Source organism: Episyrphus balteatus, chromosome 3 (genome assembly GCF_945859705.1).
Source record: "Episyrphus balteatus chromosome 3, idEpiBalt1.1, whole genome shotgun sequence".
Taxonomy (NCBI): Eukaryota; Metazoa; Arthropoda; class Insecta; order Diptera; family Syrphidae; genus Episyrphus; species Episyrphus balteatus.
In genome coordinates this window covers 7,781,848-7,802,130 of record NC_079136.1, presented here as the reverse complement: position 1 = coordinate 7,802,130, position 20,283 = coordinate 7,781,848, and the positions used below count along the sequence as shown (strand labels likewise).

The following is a 20,283-nucleotide window of genomic DNA, read 5'->3' as shown; positions in this document are numbered from 1 at the left end:
ATCCAGATACAAAAAGTAAAAAAAAAAGTTGCTGCTCTTGTTTTTGCTTAATAAATCGTTGGTCTTAACTTTATGAATCTCATAATGTTATGGTATGTTATTCTGGGGTTACAAATGAAATTGTAATGATTTTTTATGAGTAGAATTAATTTATTTTCCAGCAAGGTACTGGCAAAGCTGACGTCGACATATTTCCCCACATTTATTTCGCATTGGAAGAGGCCTCGGTGATAGCATAAAGGGGCTTGGGTTGGCTTTATTATTCAAAAATAATGCTCTTCAAACAGTTTGGGGTAGTACAGCAACGCGATAATAAGCGGTAAATTGACGCAGCGTCACCGCACTAGCAGCAAATTGGTGTATGATTCTTATGTTTGCATGCGCATCGGCTCTAAAAGAGAAAATTGAAAGTAGCCAATGGGAAAACCCTAACCATGGCACTAAAAAGTACATAGTTACTCATCAATTTTAACCACATTTAAAACCAGCGTGAATCCTTATCTTTTTTAAAATATTCTCAAATATCCTTAGGCCTCAATCTGTGCTAAACTTGTAAGTATTGTAGAATTGGTTGTTAAAGATAGACTTATGATTCGACAGGTCATAATACGGGAATATTCTCCTAAAATATTTTAGCTCAGACCAGTTTTAGGTCATGTTGTGAGTATTTAATTGATTTATACTTCAAGTAGAGCTTCATAGCTGTACTAAAAATATTAAAACAAAATCGAAATTATAGTTTAGAGAGCTGAACTTTTTATTAGGTTTGGTTTTTTCTTTATTTGCTAATGTGTATAAGATTTTAAACTTATTTAACTGCATATTACATTTTTTAATATAATTTTCAATATGAATGCTTTAATTAAGTTGTGTGTGTTTGTGTTTATTATTTTTTAGATTTAATTTTTTTTTTTGTTCAGATTATAGCCTTATCATGGTTGAAGACGCTCAAATTTGTTGTTAATTAATAATTTTTTTTTTAGATATACAATTAAAAATCATAAATTAGAAATATCACAAGTGAAAATTATAATAATTACAAAATATAATAAAGAAAAGTTTAAAGAAAAAGAAAAAAAACTTTTTATTCGAGATTAAATCTTAGAGATTTGTTTTTTTGTTCTTTTGTTGTTGTTGTCATGTGTAATTTTTAGTTATGTCATCTTTGAATGATAAATGCTTTGGTATCCATAGGGCAGAAATTAATTTCGTCTGACGCTATCTGCTGCTTTTTGCCAATAAAAGTCAATGGCGTCTTGTATATATTTATGTTTTCTTCCTCAGCAATGCTCATAAGTCTCTTTATGTTTGCCTGAAATGAGAAATAATAATTAAATAAATTATATGCTAGTCTTAATAATTTTGAATTGTACGTCCATCCGAATAAAAGGGAAAATTCGATAGGTCATTTCCAAAACGCAAGTTAACCGCTTAAGGGGTTTTTGAAATGACCGATTCATTTGTAAAAGCTTTCCAATCGCAGAAAAAAAAATTAATCGTTTTTTATAGACTTCAAGGCTGTCTTTCATGTAGTAAACCGTAACACGCTTCTATATAAACTGTCGCAGCTGGGAATATCAACAGTATTTTTTATCAAAATACTTAAAAATACAAAGTTGGAGTCGCAATAGGTCGCTCCGTTCCGTTTCTTTTGGTCAAAAGAGTTGAATGGGCAAATTAAACACGAGCTATAAAACTGGCATTACCATGACATCGACCAGGCTATATTTCAATCGAGAGTTGAAATTGCAACAGCTATGATGTTTGTGACATAAGGATTGCAAAAAAAACTACGTTTTCATTAAATCTAGATGGAGAATGAGAAGGAACTCAAACAACTTGGTTGAAAAATGTTAAAAGAGGAAGTTGGGCCAGTTTGCGAGTTTTTTGCGGTCTTTGGTAAAAAAACAAATAGCTCAATTTGTAACTGAGAGGAGGAAAAATAGCCTAGCTAATACCTGTGTTCATTAAAAGAATGAATATCGACTGTTTGAAAAAGGAGAAATTTATTAGGTTTATTAGGTTTTCCAAAAAAACGGTATCTCGCATTCTTTGAGTTCAAGTATTCAGAATGTTCCCCTAAAATACAAAACATTTTTTACGCTATTTTTCATAAAGAGCTTTGACGAACTAGAATACCATTTTATCCCACAGTTCAAAATTCTCGAAATGATTCGGCGGAGTGAAGCCAATGTGCACAACGTTTAAGACAGCAGACAGGGTAGACGCAGGCAATGGATATAATTCAAACCTACACTTGAGGTTTAACGAACTCGCTTGAAGTACTGGGCTGGAAGGCGGAATGGGAACTCAAGCCTAAAACAGTAGCCTGACAGGCTGCTATCTTGGGCAATGTATACAACTCAGTTTCTCTAAATGTGAAAGCTATTCCATCAATAGGTCCAATAACTTTAACCAAGCAATAAGGCCAAATTGAGCGAAATTTACAGATACCCTTTTGAGCAAAAAAAACTTGCTCACTGGTTCCCCCAAAGGCTAAACTCGGCTTTGCGTTGCTGAATGATATTTGGAACTAAGTATAGCAGTCGGTTACTCTATTCAGCTTGTGCAGGTATCTGATCAGCGTAAGTTCATAATCAAAACGATCAGTGTCTTCTTTGGCCTTAATCAACCAAATAAACATTTAAAACAATTATTTTGATACTTACCACCCCAGATCGATGGCTATCTGCATTACATTCCATAAGATTAGTTCTATGCACCACCAATCCCGTTTCATGTGATGATTTGTTATTCTTTTTACTGGCCCCATTACTACTATTGGGTATATTTCGCATTACAGCTAATTGTATCCCTTCTTCCAATTGTTCATGATTTTCACCAAATGATCTCTGAACACCAACCCAATCATTTTCCACCCAAATAAATTTATCAATTGGATGCAATACAGTCTGATATTCATTATATGCATTTTTAGTAAGGAATCCTCCAGGATATTCCTCTGCAAGTTTGGAACAAGATTCTATTTTTTCCACAATTAAACGGAATATATGAAGAACTGGCCGATTGTCTAGAACTCCTTGGCCGAGTCCGCGTTCATCGTCTTGGGCTAAACGTCTGTCTTGCATGATTTCCAATTCACCTCCTCTTAATGAAGATCCACCCAAAGGCTGTGCCGATACTATTGTTAACCGTAAGTTATCATCTTCAATAAAGATGCTTGAAGGTATAGGATAGTAATTAGCCTGCAGGGGTATCTTTTGTAATCTTTTTCGTTTGATCATCTGTAAAAATAGTACATTTATCAGAAAAAGCTAAAATAAAAAAAAAAAAGCTACATACTTGTAAACCATTAAGATCGGTAAAGAAAGTTTCTCCACTTTGAATTCTTGTTGCAATCCTCATCACAATTTCTGTATTATCCATTACACCGATATCTATCATGTTCCTTATCTCTGGATGACCGCCACGCAATATTGTTTGATGCACAGCAAATGGTAAACCTGTTGTCACACTTGATTCCAATGGTCCTTCTTGTACCAAGACTACAGGATTGACTATTGGCAGAGGGCTAGCTTCACCGTATGGCAGAAACAGATAGGCACCACTCATTGGGCCATTCATGCGTGTTCCGTATCGTAAAAAGTTTAAGTTTGTTGGAATGTGTGAAGAAGAATCATCGATTTGTATCGATTTGAGGAGACCATTTCCATGAAAAGCCACTGTTGGCCCGTCACCAACACGCAAGGAGATATCTCGTGGTTCTGCAAATTTAACCTGATCTGGATAGTCACCCAGATTGACAGTATAGGGGGATATTGTCAAAATTCTATTCTTTCCAAGAGTTGTGCTTCTGCAAACTCAAATATATGAATAACTGTTTGGCAGAAATTTCATTCAAGTTTACTTACTTTGGCATAGTTTCACCAGGCTCTGATTGAATAACATAGGTTACAAGTCCTAGCGGGGGTACATTTACCTTAAACAAAAGTCTATATTTTGTTGTAGAAGCTTGTGGAAAAGCTGCATTGCCATCATGATGACCATGCCAAGACCACACAGGACTTATCTGTGCAGGAATAGCTTTGTCGTCTAGATCACGTACACTGATGTACGGTTTAGAAACGTACAACTCTACCAATTCCTCACGCCACTTTGACAAGGAGTTATGGAAAACAACATATTTCGTGGGTAATTCATCTCCCAAAATAATTGTTGTTCGTCCATCGTCTGGTCCAGGCCAGTGAGATTCGTCAAAGAAGAAATATGTAAATTTATAATCTGGACTGTAAATCTGGAAAAAAAGACTCTTCTCTCAAAGAAAAGAAACACAAAGAAATGGTTTTATTCTTACAGATTCCTTTGTCAATAAACGATAAACGGCTTGCTGCATAACAAACCGGCAGTCTTTGATTGAGTTGAGCGTTCGATTTGCATAATCGAATACAACGTGTGTTTTTGCAGTCCCGGTTATTCCGTCATGATGCTGAAACAATGACAATTCTCTCCTTGCATTTTGAAGCATTTTATCAAACCTGGCACTTGGATCCCAGGAACTCCAAGCGTGGAGCATTTCTGCTGATCGAATATGATGCAAAAGTACCCTGTCCATTCTCTTGTGGAATGGACGAGATGTATAATAACCACTCCAGTAGTGATCATCTCTATCTGCATATGTAAAGAAATCTCCACTGAGAGTGGGAAAAGAGGCTAAATCATGCTCTTTCCGAACAGAATCGAAATATTCTTGTAATGTGGCAAATTTGGCTTCGGTAAACATTTTGCGTTCATTATTAATGTAATCGAATAACATTTCATAGTTTCGCATTTGAGCTTCCCATTCTGTACTTTGGCTGTAACGGAAATCATCGCCTAAGGGAATCAGCACGGAATTTGTTTTGTAGAGTTCAGCTTTTTTACGCCATTGATCGACCAACATTTCAGCTCTATTTGAAGACGTTAGAAAAACATATGATAAATCTATGATATTTGAATTTTATTGAGAATTACTTACCTTCTTGCTACATTTTGATCATCAATAGCTTGAGGTTGAACATGCCAGGGACAGGCTATTCCAAAACCTGGTATTCGTTTGAAATCAAACTGACAACATATTTTTGGATCCGGACCACATGTATGGGGAATGTCGTAGGAGTAGAAAGGCATCATGTGAGTAAAGAGCTCAGTTCGACCGGATTCATCTGTTTTGTAAATGATTTAAAGAAAAATGTGTTAATTAATTCCAAGGGGAAAATGTTCATTTTGTGAATTCAAGGAAACTCTTCAGAAATTCAATAGATCGAACGTGAGGAAGGATGCTTGCTATGCTTTATTTAGATTTTTATTATTCGCACAAAAAATGATTTGGTTACTCTTAATATGAAGAACACAGTCCGAGCTTCGGAAAATAGGGAGAAATTTTAAAGGAGAAACCAATACACATTGGTTTTGTAGTTCTGTACAAAGGTCAGGGAAAAACAGAGGCGAGTAAACTAATGAGCATTCCTAGAAGCGCAAGTATTACGGTTAAATTGTTTCAGGAGAGAGACGCAACTAGCTATTTCATCTTAACCCTGTTAAGACTCGGGGAGATACCAATAGAATAGGAGAGATAAAAAAGATGACCAAAATGGTTTTAACCTGTAGTATTTTTTGACTTAATTTTTGACCATGTAAAAATTTGCTTCATAGAATACAGGCGTTTCTGACCTTCCTAACTTGTTTAAACTTTATCCGATTTCCCACAGTAGAGTGGACTTTGTAACAACGGAAAATCGCCTCTTTGGTTCTGATAACATCTTCAAAGCTCGAATCAAACCATGCTTTATCTTTCCGTTTGATAGTTTTCACCCCATTCGAGATAAAGTGTCTCCTTCCTAAAAGAATTAAATTTGTGATCAAATCTGCACTGAAGTCTACTAGTTAAAGTTTCTGAACAAATAATTGAATCCGTTGGCTTTGCGAAACAGTTCACTTTGGTGTATTTTCTTTAACTGGAATAATATGACAAGAGAAATCACTAATCAGATATCACACATATGGGCTGATGTGCCTAGAGACGAAAACAGGGTGTTTTCGTCTCGACCATTAACTTCCTAAATTCGAGTTGCCTTATCAACAATCTGAGTTATTTGGTTTAACTCGACATACTTTTCATTGGCTGTTATCTGAAAAGAATTGCGATGCTCTATCTTATTTCTAAAATTCGATTCGAAACAAAATAGATCAATTTCTAATATTCCATCTTAATAACACCTACCCCAAATTTGTCGCCATCTAAATTCCAGTTCCTTCGTGCGAGCAAGTCGTTTCTTCACCGAATAATGCGTTCGTTGAATTAACAAATTTTCAAATCCAGAGTGTTTCAATATATACGGCAGAGTTGGACTATGTCCGAAAGGGTCAATAGCCCACGATGACGTCGGAGTTACATTCAAGTTCTTCTTTAGCCAAGTATGGCCTTCAGTAAGTTGCATTAAAATACTTAACCAATGTGAGTTGGCTTCATCAGACATTACCCATCCACCAGTTACAAAATCTAATTGATGATTTTGAACCAACCTGAAAAAAATTGAATATTAAACAAAATTTATTTAATGAAACATGTTGTTACTTTTTTGTTTCCATTTTGGAATTTTGACCAAGTCCTTCGTAAAATCGAGAAAAGAAAGACATTTCTGCCCAAATGAACCTCATATCAGGATTTTCTTTAAGATGACGCAACATATTTGATAAAATATGCTTAGTATCGTGCTCGTAGTATGCGTCAAATGTCTTAATCCATCCTGGAAGAAAGATAAAACCTTAGTTAAGTGTTATACACACTATTCATATTATATACCTGGATCATTGTGTGAGTGCGGCACAACAAACACTTTTAGCTTGTGATGTTCATTGAACTGCAGAGGATCATATTTTATGTTCCAGCCTTGTTTCCAGACACCTCCGTCAATGTTGTCAAATGAGATATTCTTATAAACATCTAACATCTTTGGAAATATGAGATTAGTTTTAGTAAAAGAAGGTTTATAATTTTATTTCAAATAAACTCGCATCCAAAAAGTAAAAACAAAAACAGTCCCCTAACCTAGTCTGAAATAATTTTCTGTCAAAAACATGGTACGGCACGAAAACTGCACTTTGTTTCAAAAAAATAAAATAAATTCATGTTTTATTTGATTAAATCTCCAAGTTGAAAATTTTTAGGGTCTGAATCTAACAATACTAAAGTATTATAAAAATGGTTGTGTTGTTTGTAAATAAAGAAACCACCAAGAAATTGAAACAGAAGCATAAACCAAAATTGAAAACTACTTCCATTATATACACTATGGCGTATACGTAATTTTTCAGACTTTTTCAAGCTGTTTGAAGTATGAATTAGTAAGAATTGTAAATGTTTTCATTTCATTTCAATTTTCTTTTCAATTTCAATTAATTTATAAACAATTTTCCAACTTACAACAATAGTTTAGGATTATAATAAGCCGTTTTTATTTTCAAATTTTTCTAGTGAGTAATTACTCACTTTTTTAAATTAAAACAAAAACAAACTACACAGGTAATAAAATAAAAAAATGAGTAGATACTGAGTTGTAAAAAAACCACGCCTATTAAAAGATTAGTAAGTGCCATATTTATTTTAAGAAAACATAGAAATGATAACAAATTTATTTTTTGTATTTTGTGCGTAAGATAGTTAAATAAATGTCACGAATTGGTCGCACGAAATTTCTCTTATGTCCACTTTTAACGAGTCGATTTTAGCCGCACGATATGTCAATCGACTAGGATTTTTTCTATAGGGATTGTCACTTTAGTCGCCTGCGACTTACGTTCACACGAGTCGAAAAGCTTCGCCGCACGGCAAAAATCGACTTGTGAAAAGTCCCCATTAGAGTTCAAGTTGCTTCAAATTTTTAATAAATATGTTCAAAAGAAATTAGAAAAATGCCAACTTAGTTGTTGAACGTAAAAAAAAAACAAAATCTTAATTTAAATTGAGATCATAAAAAAATATGCATTTAGAAAAATTATTTTCAAAATCGTATGAGCCTTTTTTTTAAATTATTTATTTTTCAAATATAAAAAAATTATAAAGTTGATAAGCTATTTTCCAGATTTTTTTAATAATTGTATATAAATACTTTTGTATAAAAATTGTCGTTGAAATTGAAGCAGTCATTTGGGAAAAATTCAGGAATTAAAAATTATCATTGATTATGGAAAAAATAAAACAATTTTCAAAAGAAGATAGACCTTTTTCAAAAACGTACACCTTAATTTTTATAATATACCTATCTTATTCTAGGAGCCCTTTTTGAGAAAATTTAACAATTCAAAATTTGGTACCTATATGGCAGTTATTTGTAGGTATTTTTGTTACAACAAATTAATTAGAAAAACCCCTCTGTACGATCTCCAAAAACTACTACATTTATGTATGTACCTTCTCAATCTTCTCAATTAACGATTTTCTAAAGACAAATTAAAATTGATGAATCTTTGAAGCATTTTATCCGTCATTTGTTTTTTATTTAAATTTTTTTAATGAAATTCTTTTTCATCTATTATGTTATCAACAAAAAAAAACCTCGTTCATCTAATAAGCGCATTGTATATTGTGTGTTACAATTTTAATATTTGTTGTTTGTTTTGTTTTACCAAACATCACAAAAACATCTGTTTAACTTAATTTTCAATGAAAATAATAGCTTATTTTCCTCGTGATATACATACATATGTAGATCAGATCATTGTTTTTATTAGCCTTACAACAAAAGCAGGATTTTGTTTTTTATTGTTTCGCAATGAAATACAATGATCTGATCTGGTTCACGAGGAAAATAAAACACAGCAAATAATTCATACATACACAACTACAAAAAAAGATATTAAAACAGTTTTATCGTATTAACTTCTTTTCTTCAATTATTGTATTTTAATTATTAGTTTCGTTGAAAATTAAATAGACAGCAAAAGCAATTATTTTTTTATCATTTTAATGAAGTTTTGTTTATTTAGTAATTCAACTATAATAATTATTTACAAAAATATATGGTACATTTAAGTTTTTGTTGTTTTTGCTTTCTGATGTGTGAAAAGTAAAAATTAATGAAAAAAAACATATCAAATAAATTAATTTTAGCAAAAAAGTATTAAAATACAATAATTAAAACTATATATTAAAAAACCAAAAAAGATAAAAAGTGGCGATTATAACGAACTACACCCATCCAGGGTTATGAATTTCGTTGCGCTGAATGCGAATCTGAGGTCCGTTTGTCCTTGGTTTAAATAAAATAAAATACCACAAAAAGGCTTAGTTGCAAGTTTTTTTAGTTTTTTTTTTTTGGTGCAGAAAGGTTTTTTTTAATACGAACAGATTTCGAGCATAATCTATTTTGGTGATTATTAATCACCAAAATAGATTCTATCTTTCATTTGCTAGGAAAAATCTTATACAAAAATTTCGAAAGCAAATGGAAAACGACATAAGCTTACCAGCCAAAAAGATTGCATTGATGTTTATTATAATACTTTTTTAGAAAACGCAGCCATAATATGTTCTTTGGTTTGATGATGTAAAGTAGTCATCCGTGCGAAAAGCATTATTTTATATGACTTGTAGACGCAAGGTTAGGAAACACAGAGTCCTTAGAGATACTCGATACCAATTTGAAAATACTAGGCCTTAGTACTTTATAGAAGAAATGAGTTGATACGGAATCGCGTACTTTGGGAAAAGTTATCTTTCGATGAGTTCAAATATTATATGGATCAGACTGGACAAAACTTAATAGTTAATTAAAGGAAATCGAAAATATATCTTAATTTTTTTTTAACATGATTTTCTAACAGTTTTTTAAATGATGCTAAATTCGTTTCCATTTTCAATTCATTAAGTAAATTGTTACAAAATACTTAAACCTCTACGATGAACCATATTTTGTGGTTTTGTATTTTTGAAAAATGGCCATCTATAATTTGCGTAGCACAAAAGGTTGTACATCACTGACATATTTTTTATATTCACTTAAATAATTAGGTAATGTCTTAAATTTAATTTTAAAGACAAAAACAATAGAATTATACATAATTCCTCGGTTCACACTCATCCAAGACAATTTTAACAACATTTCTCTTATTGGAGTCAATGCATTGCACAACAAAACAATTCTCATGGCCATTTTTTGGAGTTTTTGCAGTCTATTAATCATGAGGTTTTTAAACATATTTTTTTCGTAGTTTTCTTTTTTTTCTTAAAGAACTGCTAACTAGGTTCTACGATTCTTCATTTTTTCTCGATTTTACACACACACCTTAATTTTGCATGATTTTTATTTTTTCTTCGAAACTAAGGCACCTGGACTGTCTCATTTTCCCCTAAAACATGTTTAAATAAACCTCACTTTACTACACAAAAAAAACCCGCCCACTCATCTAAGTTTCTTTAAACCCAAACTTACTTTAAAGTGGGTGAACTTATTCTATTGAAAGATCCAAATAAACCTTTTTTAATAAAAAAAAACATTTTAAAACAGGATATACATTTACCGTTACAATAGTTTTTCAACTACCTCTTTCTGATTTATAGTTAGAAAAATAACATGCTTTTAAACTGCATTCTGGGAAAGGTTTTTGAAAAGCTTTTTTTAAGAGAAAAAAAGCACTTCCTTGCCGTTTACAAGGTGAACCTATTCTATTGACCGGCAGTATACATTCATCAACATTACTACTAGATATAATCAGCAGGGCATCATCAGCAAACAGCACAATTCTCGAGAGCTGAATAGCATTTTCCATGTACACCAAAAAAAAACACCAAGCTAATATTCTAGCAGGACACCATGATTTACAGGAATATGGTTAGAAATATAATCGTTAATTTTGGTTTTTTTGAGTTCTATTATTTAGGTATGACTTGAACCACTCAGATTCTGTAGTTCTTATACCATACATTTTTAGTTTTTCAATTAAAATTAATCTATCCAGTTTCGAAAGCTCGTTTTGGTCCAAGAAAAAATGGAATTACCCCTTTCTGTGATGACTAAATTCAGAAGGGATTCACAATTATGATTTTTTCAAAAACCGGATTGATAACAAGATATTAGGTTGAAGGATTCTAAATAACTTTGTAATTGATAATATTATACAGTTTTTTTAGACGCACAACCCTATTAGACCAGTGCCGATGCCTTCAAAAACATTAAAAAGTACAAAAAAATCATAGTAGGACGAAACCCATTGGAAAAGGAGGTGAATATGATGAAAATTAAAGGAAAAATAAATTACGGGCGAGCCGAGTTCGGGAAGTGGGTGGGTTGAGTTTTTAATGGTAAAAAATGGTATATATCGATTTCCGGCAAAACTACAAGTCCTATAGAAAAAAGTTGTAAGACAAAGTTGTAGGTAATAAAAAGATCTACAACTTTTGTATCAATAATTTTTTCACATAACCTCAAAATTTATGTGAAAAATTCAAAAAACCGAGTTTTTGGTTTTATATTTTTATCTTTTTCAAAAACAAAAATAAATTACAGTGTATTTGGGATATAATAAGGTAAGTTTTCACCAAACTTCGTAGAAAAATTTTTGTTTTTGAAAAATATAAAAATAAAAAACCAAAAACTCGGTTTTTTGAATTTTTCACATAAATTTTGAGGTTATGTGAAAAAATTGTTGATAAAAATTTTTATTACCTACAACTTTGTCATACAACTTTTTTCTATAGGACTTGTAGTTTTGCCGGAAATCGAGATATACCACTTTTTACCATTAAAAACTCAACCCACCCACTTCCCGAACTCAGCTCGCCCGTAATTTATTTTTCCTTTAATTTTCATCATATTCACCTAATTTTCCAATGGGTTTCATTCTACTATGATTTTTTCTGGTTTCAAAAATTATCGACCCTGGTCTATATCATGAAATCCAAAATAGGATTTAAGTTTATTGCAAAGTAATTTGTGATTTACACTGTCAAGAGCCTTTGAGAAATCTATCAGACAAAGAACTGTTTTATTGTTAAGATCATATTCAAATCTTATACCAGCAAGGACTTTTATCAGTGCAGTTTTCCAGCTATGATTTGCATGAAACGCAGACTGATAAAATAATTTAAACCTACTTTTAGACATAATCCGCAGTTTGGTTAAGAATTTATTCAAAGACTTTTGACAGACAAAGAAGAATGCTTATAGGACAAAAATGTGGGCAATTTTAGTTTAAGTTAATTCAATAAATCTCTACCCGGTCTCTATGAAACGATGTCCTAAAGAACTCCCCAGAACCTACCTACATAGGTACTTCTAATTCAGAGGCCACGTCTTTCGTAATCAATATCAATCTACGATGTTTTAAGCTTGATAGTAGAAATAGTATAGTACGGACAAAATTAAGTTGTTTTGGTTTTTTTTTTTTTATCAATTTACCTGAATATTAACATGATTTTCAGGATTGCCATTTATATCGCACTGTTGGTTATCCTCGGCACTAATAATCATTTCCTTGAACATTTCTTTTTTATTCAATTGCTGTTGTTGTGGTCCAAATTTTGGATGTTTTAAAAGACGTTTCTCCTTCGAATCCATATCATCGGTGTCGATTTTATTCTGATTGGATTGGAAATTTTCGAGTTTCTTTTTGAGATGTCCCATTTCCTGTTGGTGCATTTGCAAACCATTTTCGAGTTGTTTTAATTTAGTTTCAATGTTAAAGACGTATGTCTGATTTTTTAAAAATTAAAAAACACAAAAAAAAAAACAAAAAACAAAAAAACTTAACTAAACAAACAAAAACACAAGACGATAAAAAATAAAACAAAAATAACAAATAAATAATTTACCTGCTTGTCGGCCGGCACCGAAAAATTGATAAGCAAATAGGTGACAAGAAAAGCTGCCACACATATCGCACACAAAATCAGTTTACATTTCCGAGAAAATCGCAACATTTTTTTTTTGCTTATGCTGAGATTCAAATTTATTTATTCGAGTTGGGTATAATATTCAGATTGAATTAGTTGCATTTGAAATTGATTAAATACATTTTATTTAATTAAACTATGAAAAAACACATAAAATTTGGGAAAAATAATTGATCTGTCGATATATGTTTTGGATACGGATACATGTAAAATTCAGCCCCGTCCCCTGCCAAGAAGGCAAATGTCAAAAATGACAATCAGCGGGGATGCGATATGGCTTCGAGACTCGAAAATGAAATATGGGCTAAACATTAAGGTGAATGCAGATTTAGTTGCTCAGTTTCTAAGGGTTAGCTAACATGTGAATTAGTAATTTTTACACAAAATTAATTGATCGCATAATTAAAAAACGAAATTTCCTAGCAAACGTAGAACTATAAAAATAACCGGTGAAATATGAACGTATAAGAAATACTTCTTTTCCTCTGAAAATGGATACGCTCTCGAAAAAAAGACTCACTTATTTATCTACTTCTTAAGCCTAATACGCTGCTGAAGCAAAACGAAATTTTCCATACAAAAATTCGATAACGAAATCTTGAACGAAAAATTTCGTTTTGCTTTTCGTTTTTCAGTACGCAGCTCCAGCGAAAAATTGGAGAGTTTTCACTCAAATGTCACTTACTTTTTACTGTGGTGTCCATTTTTCTTGAGTCCAAGAGCAGTGTTGACGGTTTTTTTCACTTTTAATTCATTTATTTCTTGCTTTAAAAATTATTTACTGTTGATTTTTCTTGATTTTAAATTAATTTTGAATTTTTTTATTTTGATTTTGACAGAATACTCGATGATATTTTTTCGTTAGCATTTTCGTGGTCGACTTTGGAGACTTGAAAATTTTTCGTTTCGCATCAGCAGCGTACTAGGCTTAAGCCTGGAGCCTTAAGGTATAACTACAACGGCCACTTTTTGCAAAAAGTCAAAAAGTGAAAATTTTCAAACTCATTTTGTGACTGTTTTTCCGATCACAAAATCAAAAATAATGATGCAGAAAGCTTATTTTTTGGTTTAAAAAACAATTTTTGTAGTTTTTTCCAAAAACAAATAGCGCTAGAGAGAAATAAAAAATTTTTACTTTTGTAAATTTCAAACTTTTTCACTTTTTAAGTCATTGTAGTTAAGGCTTTATGGTTCTACTTGTTAATCAATTTGACATTTCTTTTTCAAAAAGTAAATTTTCATATTCCAACGCCACAAGAAGTCCGTTTGTGTACTCCCTGGGCTAAAATATGAAGTGCCAATTTTTTAGAGTGGTACTCAGGTTGATCCAAATCATTTTAAGCTGACTTTTTGTATCTTCGCTTTTCTTCACTTCTTTTCCGTGCACTTAATTATGACAGATAACCAATATATAGTTGAAAGCAAAGGTGTTATTTTTTTCATTGGAACTGCGCAAAACTCCTCTGAAATTCATGAATAATTGTTTGGTTCTGCTAAATCTTTTCGATAGCTTTGGGGTGGAAATCGTTCTCAAAACTACACAAAGTCAACTATTACAAGGATACGCAAACCCAACTAACATTTTTGCTTTCGGGTTTCGAGCCCAAAGGGCTATTCGCACCTATAAAACTGGTATACTACCCACGGTAAAAAATTATCAGTAAACGCTGATATTTATACTCCTAAGAAATTTCTTAGGAGTATCTTATAGTGGGATTATAGGTGCGATGAAAAATTCTCTGTAAGCATTGTATAAAGCTTCGCTGGACTTCTGTTTAGTGTCACACTATAATGATGTTGGGAAGTGCTAACAGTGTCATAATATAATAATGTTAGTTGGAAAGTGTTTGATTTTTATTCACACTTAAGGCTTGGCCACACCGGAGGGTATGCGGTAGCGGTACGGGTAGAGGTAACGGTACTTGTATGAAAAAAATTCCAAACTGACATATCAACGTTCAGATGTGGAATTTTTTTCATACAAATATCGTTACCGCTACCCGTACCTCTACCGCATACCCTCCGGTGTGGCCAAGCCTTTAAAAATTCTCAAGTGCCTTATTGTGATTATTTTTTGTGTTAAATAGTTTAAAATAAAATATAAAAACAGTCAAAATTGGTGTGAAGTTTAAAGTATTTCTCTTTTATACTATTAGTATTAACCTAGCTCCTCAGATAAACTTGGTTTATAAAAATAAGTTAATACTTAAATAAAAATCAATATAAATGCAACACAATTTAATTTCTTTTTATTTCTCCTCCTTTTATTTCCCCTCCTTTTATATCCAACCTCACTTTTTATTCCTCCTCCACCACTTTCGTTTGTTGATGACAAACTTTACAGTAGTCTTATAGTGTACTTCTTCCCACACTTATAGGATCGAATACCACTTTCGGCTACTGATGAGAAACTTTACAGCAGTATTTGATTGCGCTTCTCATAAGTTTAATAGGAGTGAAAAAGGGGGCCTTTTTGATGATAAACAGGGTTATATGAGTCTTTTAGGTGTGAAATTAGTCATGACGAGAAGCTTCTCACCATCGTTATAACATCGAAATTGTTAGTTGGGAAGGCACCTCTCTTTTCAAAATTATATAAGTGCGAAGGAGAAAAAATCATTATGGCACCCCCTTCTAGCTCATTAGGGGTATTCACGATCCGGTGTAGCAAAAAAGTGTAAAAATGTAAAATTTTGTTTTCTACTACTACAACTACAATAGACAAATTTTGCACCATTGTATTTTATTTTTGCAATAGGGTTGGGGTATAGCAAAAGTGTAAAAAAATTGTAGTCTGTATATTTGGTTGTTTTATTTTAAGAAAATGTTACACTTTTGCACTTTTACAACGATACAAGACCATTTGCATCGAGTCGTGAATACCCCTATTGATATTCAAAAAGAGTCAAGCCTCAAGCGTCACCGTGTAATAGCCGACAAACTAAAACAAAAAAAGAATGCTATAAGGTTTAAACTCTGGAAAATTTTTAATGCCGAATTCCTATCAATGCAAAAATCGAATTTTCGGTGATCTCGAAGCGAATTTTTTCTGATAATCATGTTCCATAGAAAAAAAATTCGCCTCAAACGAAGCAGAATTGGAATTTTTTTAAATCCCTCTTTTTTGAGAGATTTACACGGATTTGCACACACACTTGGAACATTTGAGATTTTTCAAACGTCAAGCTGAAAGATTCCTTCGTGTTAATGAAGTTTAATATAAAAAAGATAAATTAAATGAAAAGATTAAAAACACAATTTATTAATTTATTTTATTTTATTAAAAATTATTAAATAATTTTCACAACTTTAATTTATTTTATTTTTAAGGCGACGCGTTTCGGAGTGTCTCACTCCATCATCGGGCTCGTGACGTTTGATGTTGTTGGGGAGTTGGGGCCAAGTTGTGTCTCTTGTTGTGTTGTTGTAATGTTTGGTATTTGTTATTATGTCTGTCTTCTTCCCTCTTTGTGTATTTGAGTTATTGCCGTGTTAAAAAGTATATTGTTTTTGATGGTTAGTTTGTCGTTTAATATGTTGTCCCGTTCTAATTGGTATGCTTTGAAGATCTCAAACTCTTCGGTTGCATCCAATGCTTTCCCTTTTTTATTAATTATGTGTAATGGTGTTAAATTTCTATCGAAGTTTGTATAATTATGGTTGTTGTCTATTAAATGTTGTGCGTATGTGGATTTAGTATTCGGCTTTGGTTTATGTTCTTGAAATCTTTCATAGAATGTTCGTCCAGTTTGTCCGATGTAGAATTTTTCGCAATCGTTACAGCATAATTTGTAGACTCCGGAACATATTTTAGTATCTGTTGATGATTTTGTTTTTAAAATGTTTTTTATGTTGTTATTTGTTTTGAAAGAAATGTTAATGTTGTGTTTTTTAAATTCGTATTGTATGGTTTGTGGTAGAATGTTAGTGTATGTTATTGATGTGTATTTATTTTCTGTTGGTGTAACATTTTTGGTGTTGTTGTTTTTCTTTTCAAGCTTTTTTGTATGTAATTTGTCTATTATTGTTGGGTTATATCCATTAACGTATGCGATGTGTTTTATGATGTTGAGTTCGTTTTGGTAGTCATTTTGGTCCATTGGTATGTTGATAAGTCTTTCGATGAAAGCGTTGAAAGCAGCCATTTTTTGCGAGTGTGGGTGGTGAGAGTCTTTATGTATTGTAATGTCTGTTGTTGTTGGTTTTCTGTATATTTTGTATTTGAATTTATTGTTGTTGTTTGTTATGTTTAGGTCTAAAAAGTTTATATTATTATTGTTTTCTATTTCAGCTGTTACTTTTATTTTTGTATTTATGTTATTGATATATTTTGTTAATATGTCTAGTTGTCTATGTGTTCCATCAAAGATGACAAATGTGTCGTCAACATATCTGGAGTATGATATTATTTTTTGTTGTTGGGGGTTGATTGTTGATAATAGAAATTTATTTTCAAAATGATTGAGATATATGTCAGCCATTAGTCCACTTAAAGGTGATCCCATTGCCAATCCATCATTTTGTTTGTAAAATTTGTTGTTGAATGTAAAATAGTTTTGTTTCATTATTGTTTTTAATATTAAGATTAGTTCGTTTATTTGTTGTTTATTGATTTTTGCGGTTGTAGTAAGGTTTTCTTTTAGTATGTTAATGGTTTCGTTTATAGGTATGTTTGTATACATGTTTGTGATATCAAATGATATCATTTTGTAACTTGGTAGAAGGTTTATGTTATTTAGTTTTTCTATTAATGCTGTGTTGTTTTTTATGCTGTGATCGTTGTTTAATTTTATATTGTTTTTGATTATTTGTTGTAGTTTTTTAGCTACTTTGTAGCTTGGTGCTGTGGTGTAGTTGATGAGTGGTCGAATGGGTGTTCCTTGTTTATGGATTTTTGGGAGGCCGGTAAACTGAGGTGCTGTTGGATGTGGTTGTTTGAGTGTGTTTTTGTTGATATTAGGAAAAAGATTATTGCATTTATTTATAGTGTTATTTATTTCTTTGTTGTAGACTTTAGTGGGATCGTTCTTTAATATTTCCATATTGTTTTCGTGTAAGAAAGTGTTTGTTTTGTCAATGTATTCTTGTTCATCCATTATAACTATTGTATTGCCTTTGTCAGCTTTTGTTATTATTGCTTTGTTGATGTTTAATTTTTGTTTTATATTTTTAAGATTTAGTTTGTCTGTTTTATATTTGTTATGGAGTTGTTTATTGGTATTGTTGGTTTTTATAAGTTTTTTAAGTTTTTTGTTAATTGTGATTCTAGTTTCGTTTTGTGTTTCGATATTAGGTAAAGTTTTTATTGCAGCTTCGGCGTTTATAACTTCTTAGGTTATGTAGTTTTTGTTTGTATTAGGGATGTTGAACTTTAAGCCTTTGTTTAATGTTATTATTTCTGTATTGGTGAGTTGGATGTTTGTATTGTTTATTAATCTGGGATAGAATGTATGATTGCATAGAGGTTTTGTTGTTGGTTGGTTTTGTGTATTGTTAAGTTTCTGTAGTTTATTGTTTTGTCTTGTATTGATTTCGATTGCTATTTTTTGTGTATGTTGGTGTATTTCTTGTATGTAAAGGTCAGCGGCTATGTTGTGTATGTTTTTATATATTTGTAAATGAAGTGCATATAGTTTATAATTTAAATTTAACTTTTTAATATATAAGTATTTAATTTCTTCTTTTATTCTTATAATTTGGGCTATTTTCTGTGTTTTAAGAGATGCTATTGAAGTGTTTTTTAGTTTGATTTGTGCATATTTAGGTGTTATGTGTTTTTTGAGACATTTTTTATTAAATTGTATATTTAGGTTGGCCTTTGTTATTTAGGTTTTGGTGTTTTTATATTTAAAGACTATTTTTGCTTGTTCAGCTGTGAGATGCATTTTGGGTTTTTTGTCTCCAAGTTGTGGGTGTCAATGAAGTTTAATATAAAAAAGATAAATTAAATGAAAAGATTAAAAACACAATTTATTAATTTATTTTATTTTATTAAAAATTATTAAATAATTTTCACAACTTTAATTTATTTTATTTTTAAGGCGACGCGTTTCGGAGTGTCTCACTCCATCATCGGGCTCGTGACGTTTGATGTTGTTGGGGAGTTGGGGCCAAGTTGTGTCTCTTGTTGTGTTGTTGTAAAGTTTGGTATTTGTTATTATGTCTGTCTTCTTCCTTCTTTGTGTATTTGAGTTATTGCCGTGTTAAAAAGTATATTGTTTTTGATGGTTAGTTTGTCGTTTAATATGTTGTCCCGTTCTAATTGGTATGCTTTGAAGATCTCAAACTCTTCGGTTGCAGCATTGGATACAAAGAGGGAAGAAGACAGACATAATAACAAATACCAAACATTACAACAACACAACAAGAGACACAACTTGGCCCCAACTCCCCAACAACATCAAACGTCACGAGCCCGATGATGGAGTGAGACACTCCGAAACGCGTCGCCTTAAAAATAAAATAAATTAAAGTTGTGAAAATTATTTAATAATTTTTAATAAAATAAAATAAATTAATAAATTGTGTTTTTAATCTTTTCATTTAATTTATCTTTTTTATATTAAACTTCATTGACACCCACAACTTGGAGACAAAAAACCCAAAATGCATCCTTCGTGTTGTCAAATAAAGAGTAAATTATAAAGGCTTGGCCACACCGGAGGGTATGCGGTAGCGGTACGGGTAGAGGTAACGGTACTTGTATAAAAAAAAATTCCAAACTGACATATCAACGTTCAGATGTGGAATTTTGTTCATACAAATATCGTTACCGCTACCCGTACCTCTATCGCATACCCTCCGGTGTGGCCAAGACTTAATGGAATATCGTGTATTTATTGCGGAAAAATATCAAATAAATAAATTAAAAAAAAAACATGCGATGAAAATATAATTTTTCTTGGCATAGTTCTTGTGAAAAAGTCTTCTCGTGATTGTCTTCAGGAATTTTTTTTTCTCTGTAAAACCACAGCATATGGCTAAATAATTAACCTTTTACTTCATCTTCACTCAGATCTTAATAATATCTGCAATTTCCTATTGATTTGGATTAAATTAAATTTATATTACCGAAGCAAATAAACAAAATTATTAATCAAAGGAATCTTTGGTTTTATTTTACAGAATTTATTTTGATTTCAGCTTGACGTTCGTGTAAAAATTGTTGTCAAATGACACACACACAATCGCAAAAAGAATTCGGTTTGTTTTCATGTTCCTTTTTAACACCAAAAATTCGATTTTTTTGTGGCGATCCTAAAAATTGAAAGGAATTCGACATAATTTTATTTCTAAAAAAAAATCACTTTTCGATCACATTAAAATTTGTTTCCACCAGTCAGTGTATTTCTTTTTTAAAGATCAGTGCGAAAGGTCCCTTAAAAAATCCTTAA

The 20,283-nt window shown here is 31.7% G+C and overlaps 1 protein-coding gene across 2 annotated transcripts; it reads right to left on the bottom strand.

Annotated features, from left to right (window-relative positions):
• Positions 1-733: 733 nt before the first annotated feature.
• LOC129914425 (alpha-mannosidase 2) lies at positions 734-13,122 on the bottom strand. Of its 2 annotated transcripts, none has more exons than XM_055993679.1 (11): positions 12,809-13,122; positions 12,396-12,689; positions 6,803-6,950; positions 6,575-6,746; positions 6,221-6,522; positions 4,976-5,162; positions 4,316-4,907; positions 3,873-4,255; positions 3,304-3,814; positions 2,670-3,245; positions 734-1,312 (listed from the first exon to the last, which is right to left on the bottom strand). In XM_055993679.1, the coding sequence occupies exons 1-11, from the start codon at positions 12,914-12,916 to the stop codon at positions 1,160-1,162; spliced, it is 3,426 nt and encodes a 1,141-aa protein (XP_055849654.1). In that variant the 5' UTR covers positions 12,917-13,122; the 3' UTR covers positions 734-1,159. The 2 variants fall into 2 exon arrangements, with proteins under 2 accessions (XP_055849654.1, XP_055849655.1); XM_055993680.1 differs by having other exon boundaries at positions 12,396-12,623.
• Between the last annotated feature and the right edge of the window lie 7,161 nt (positions 13,123-20,283).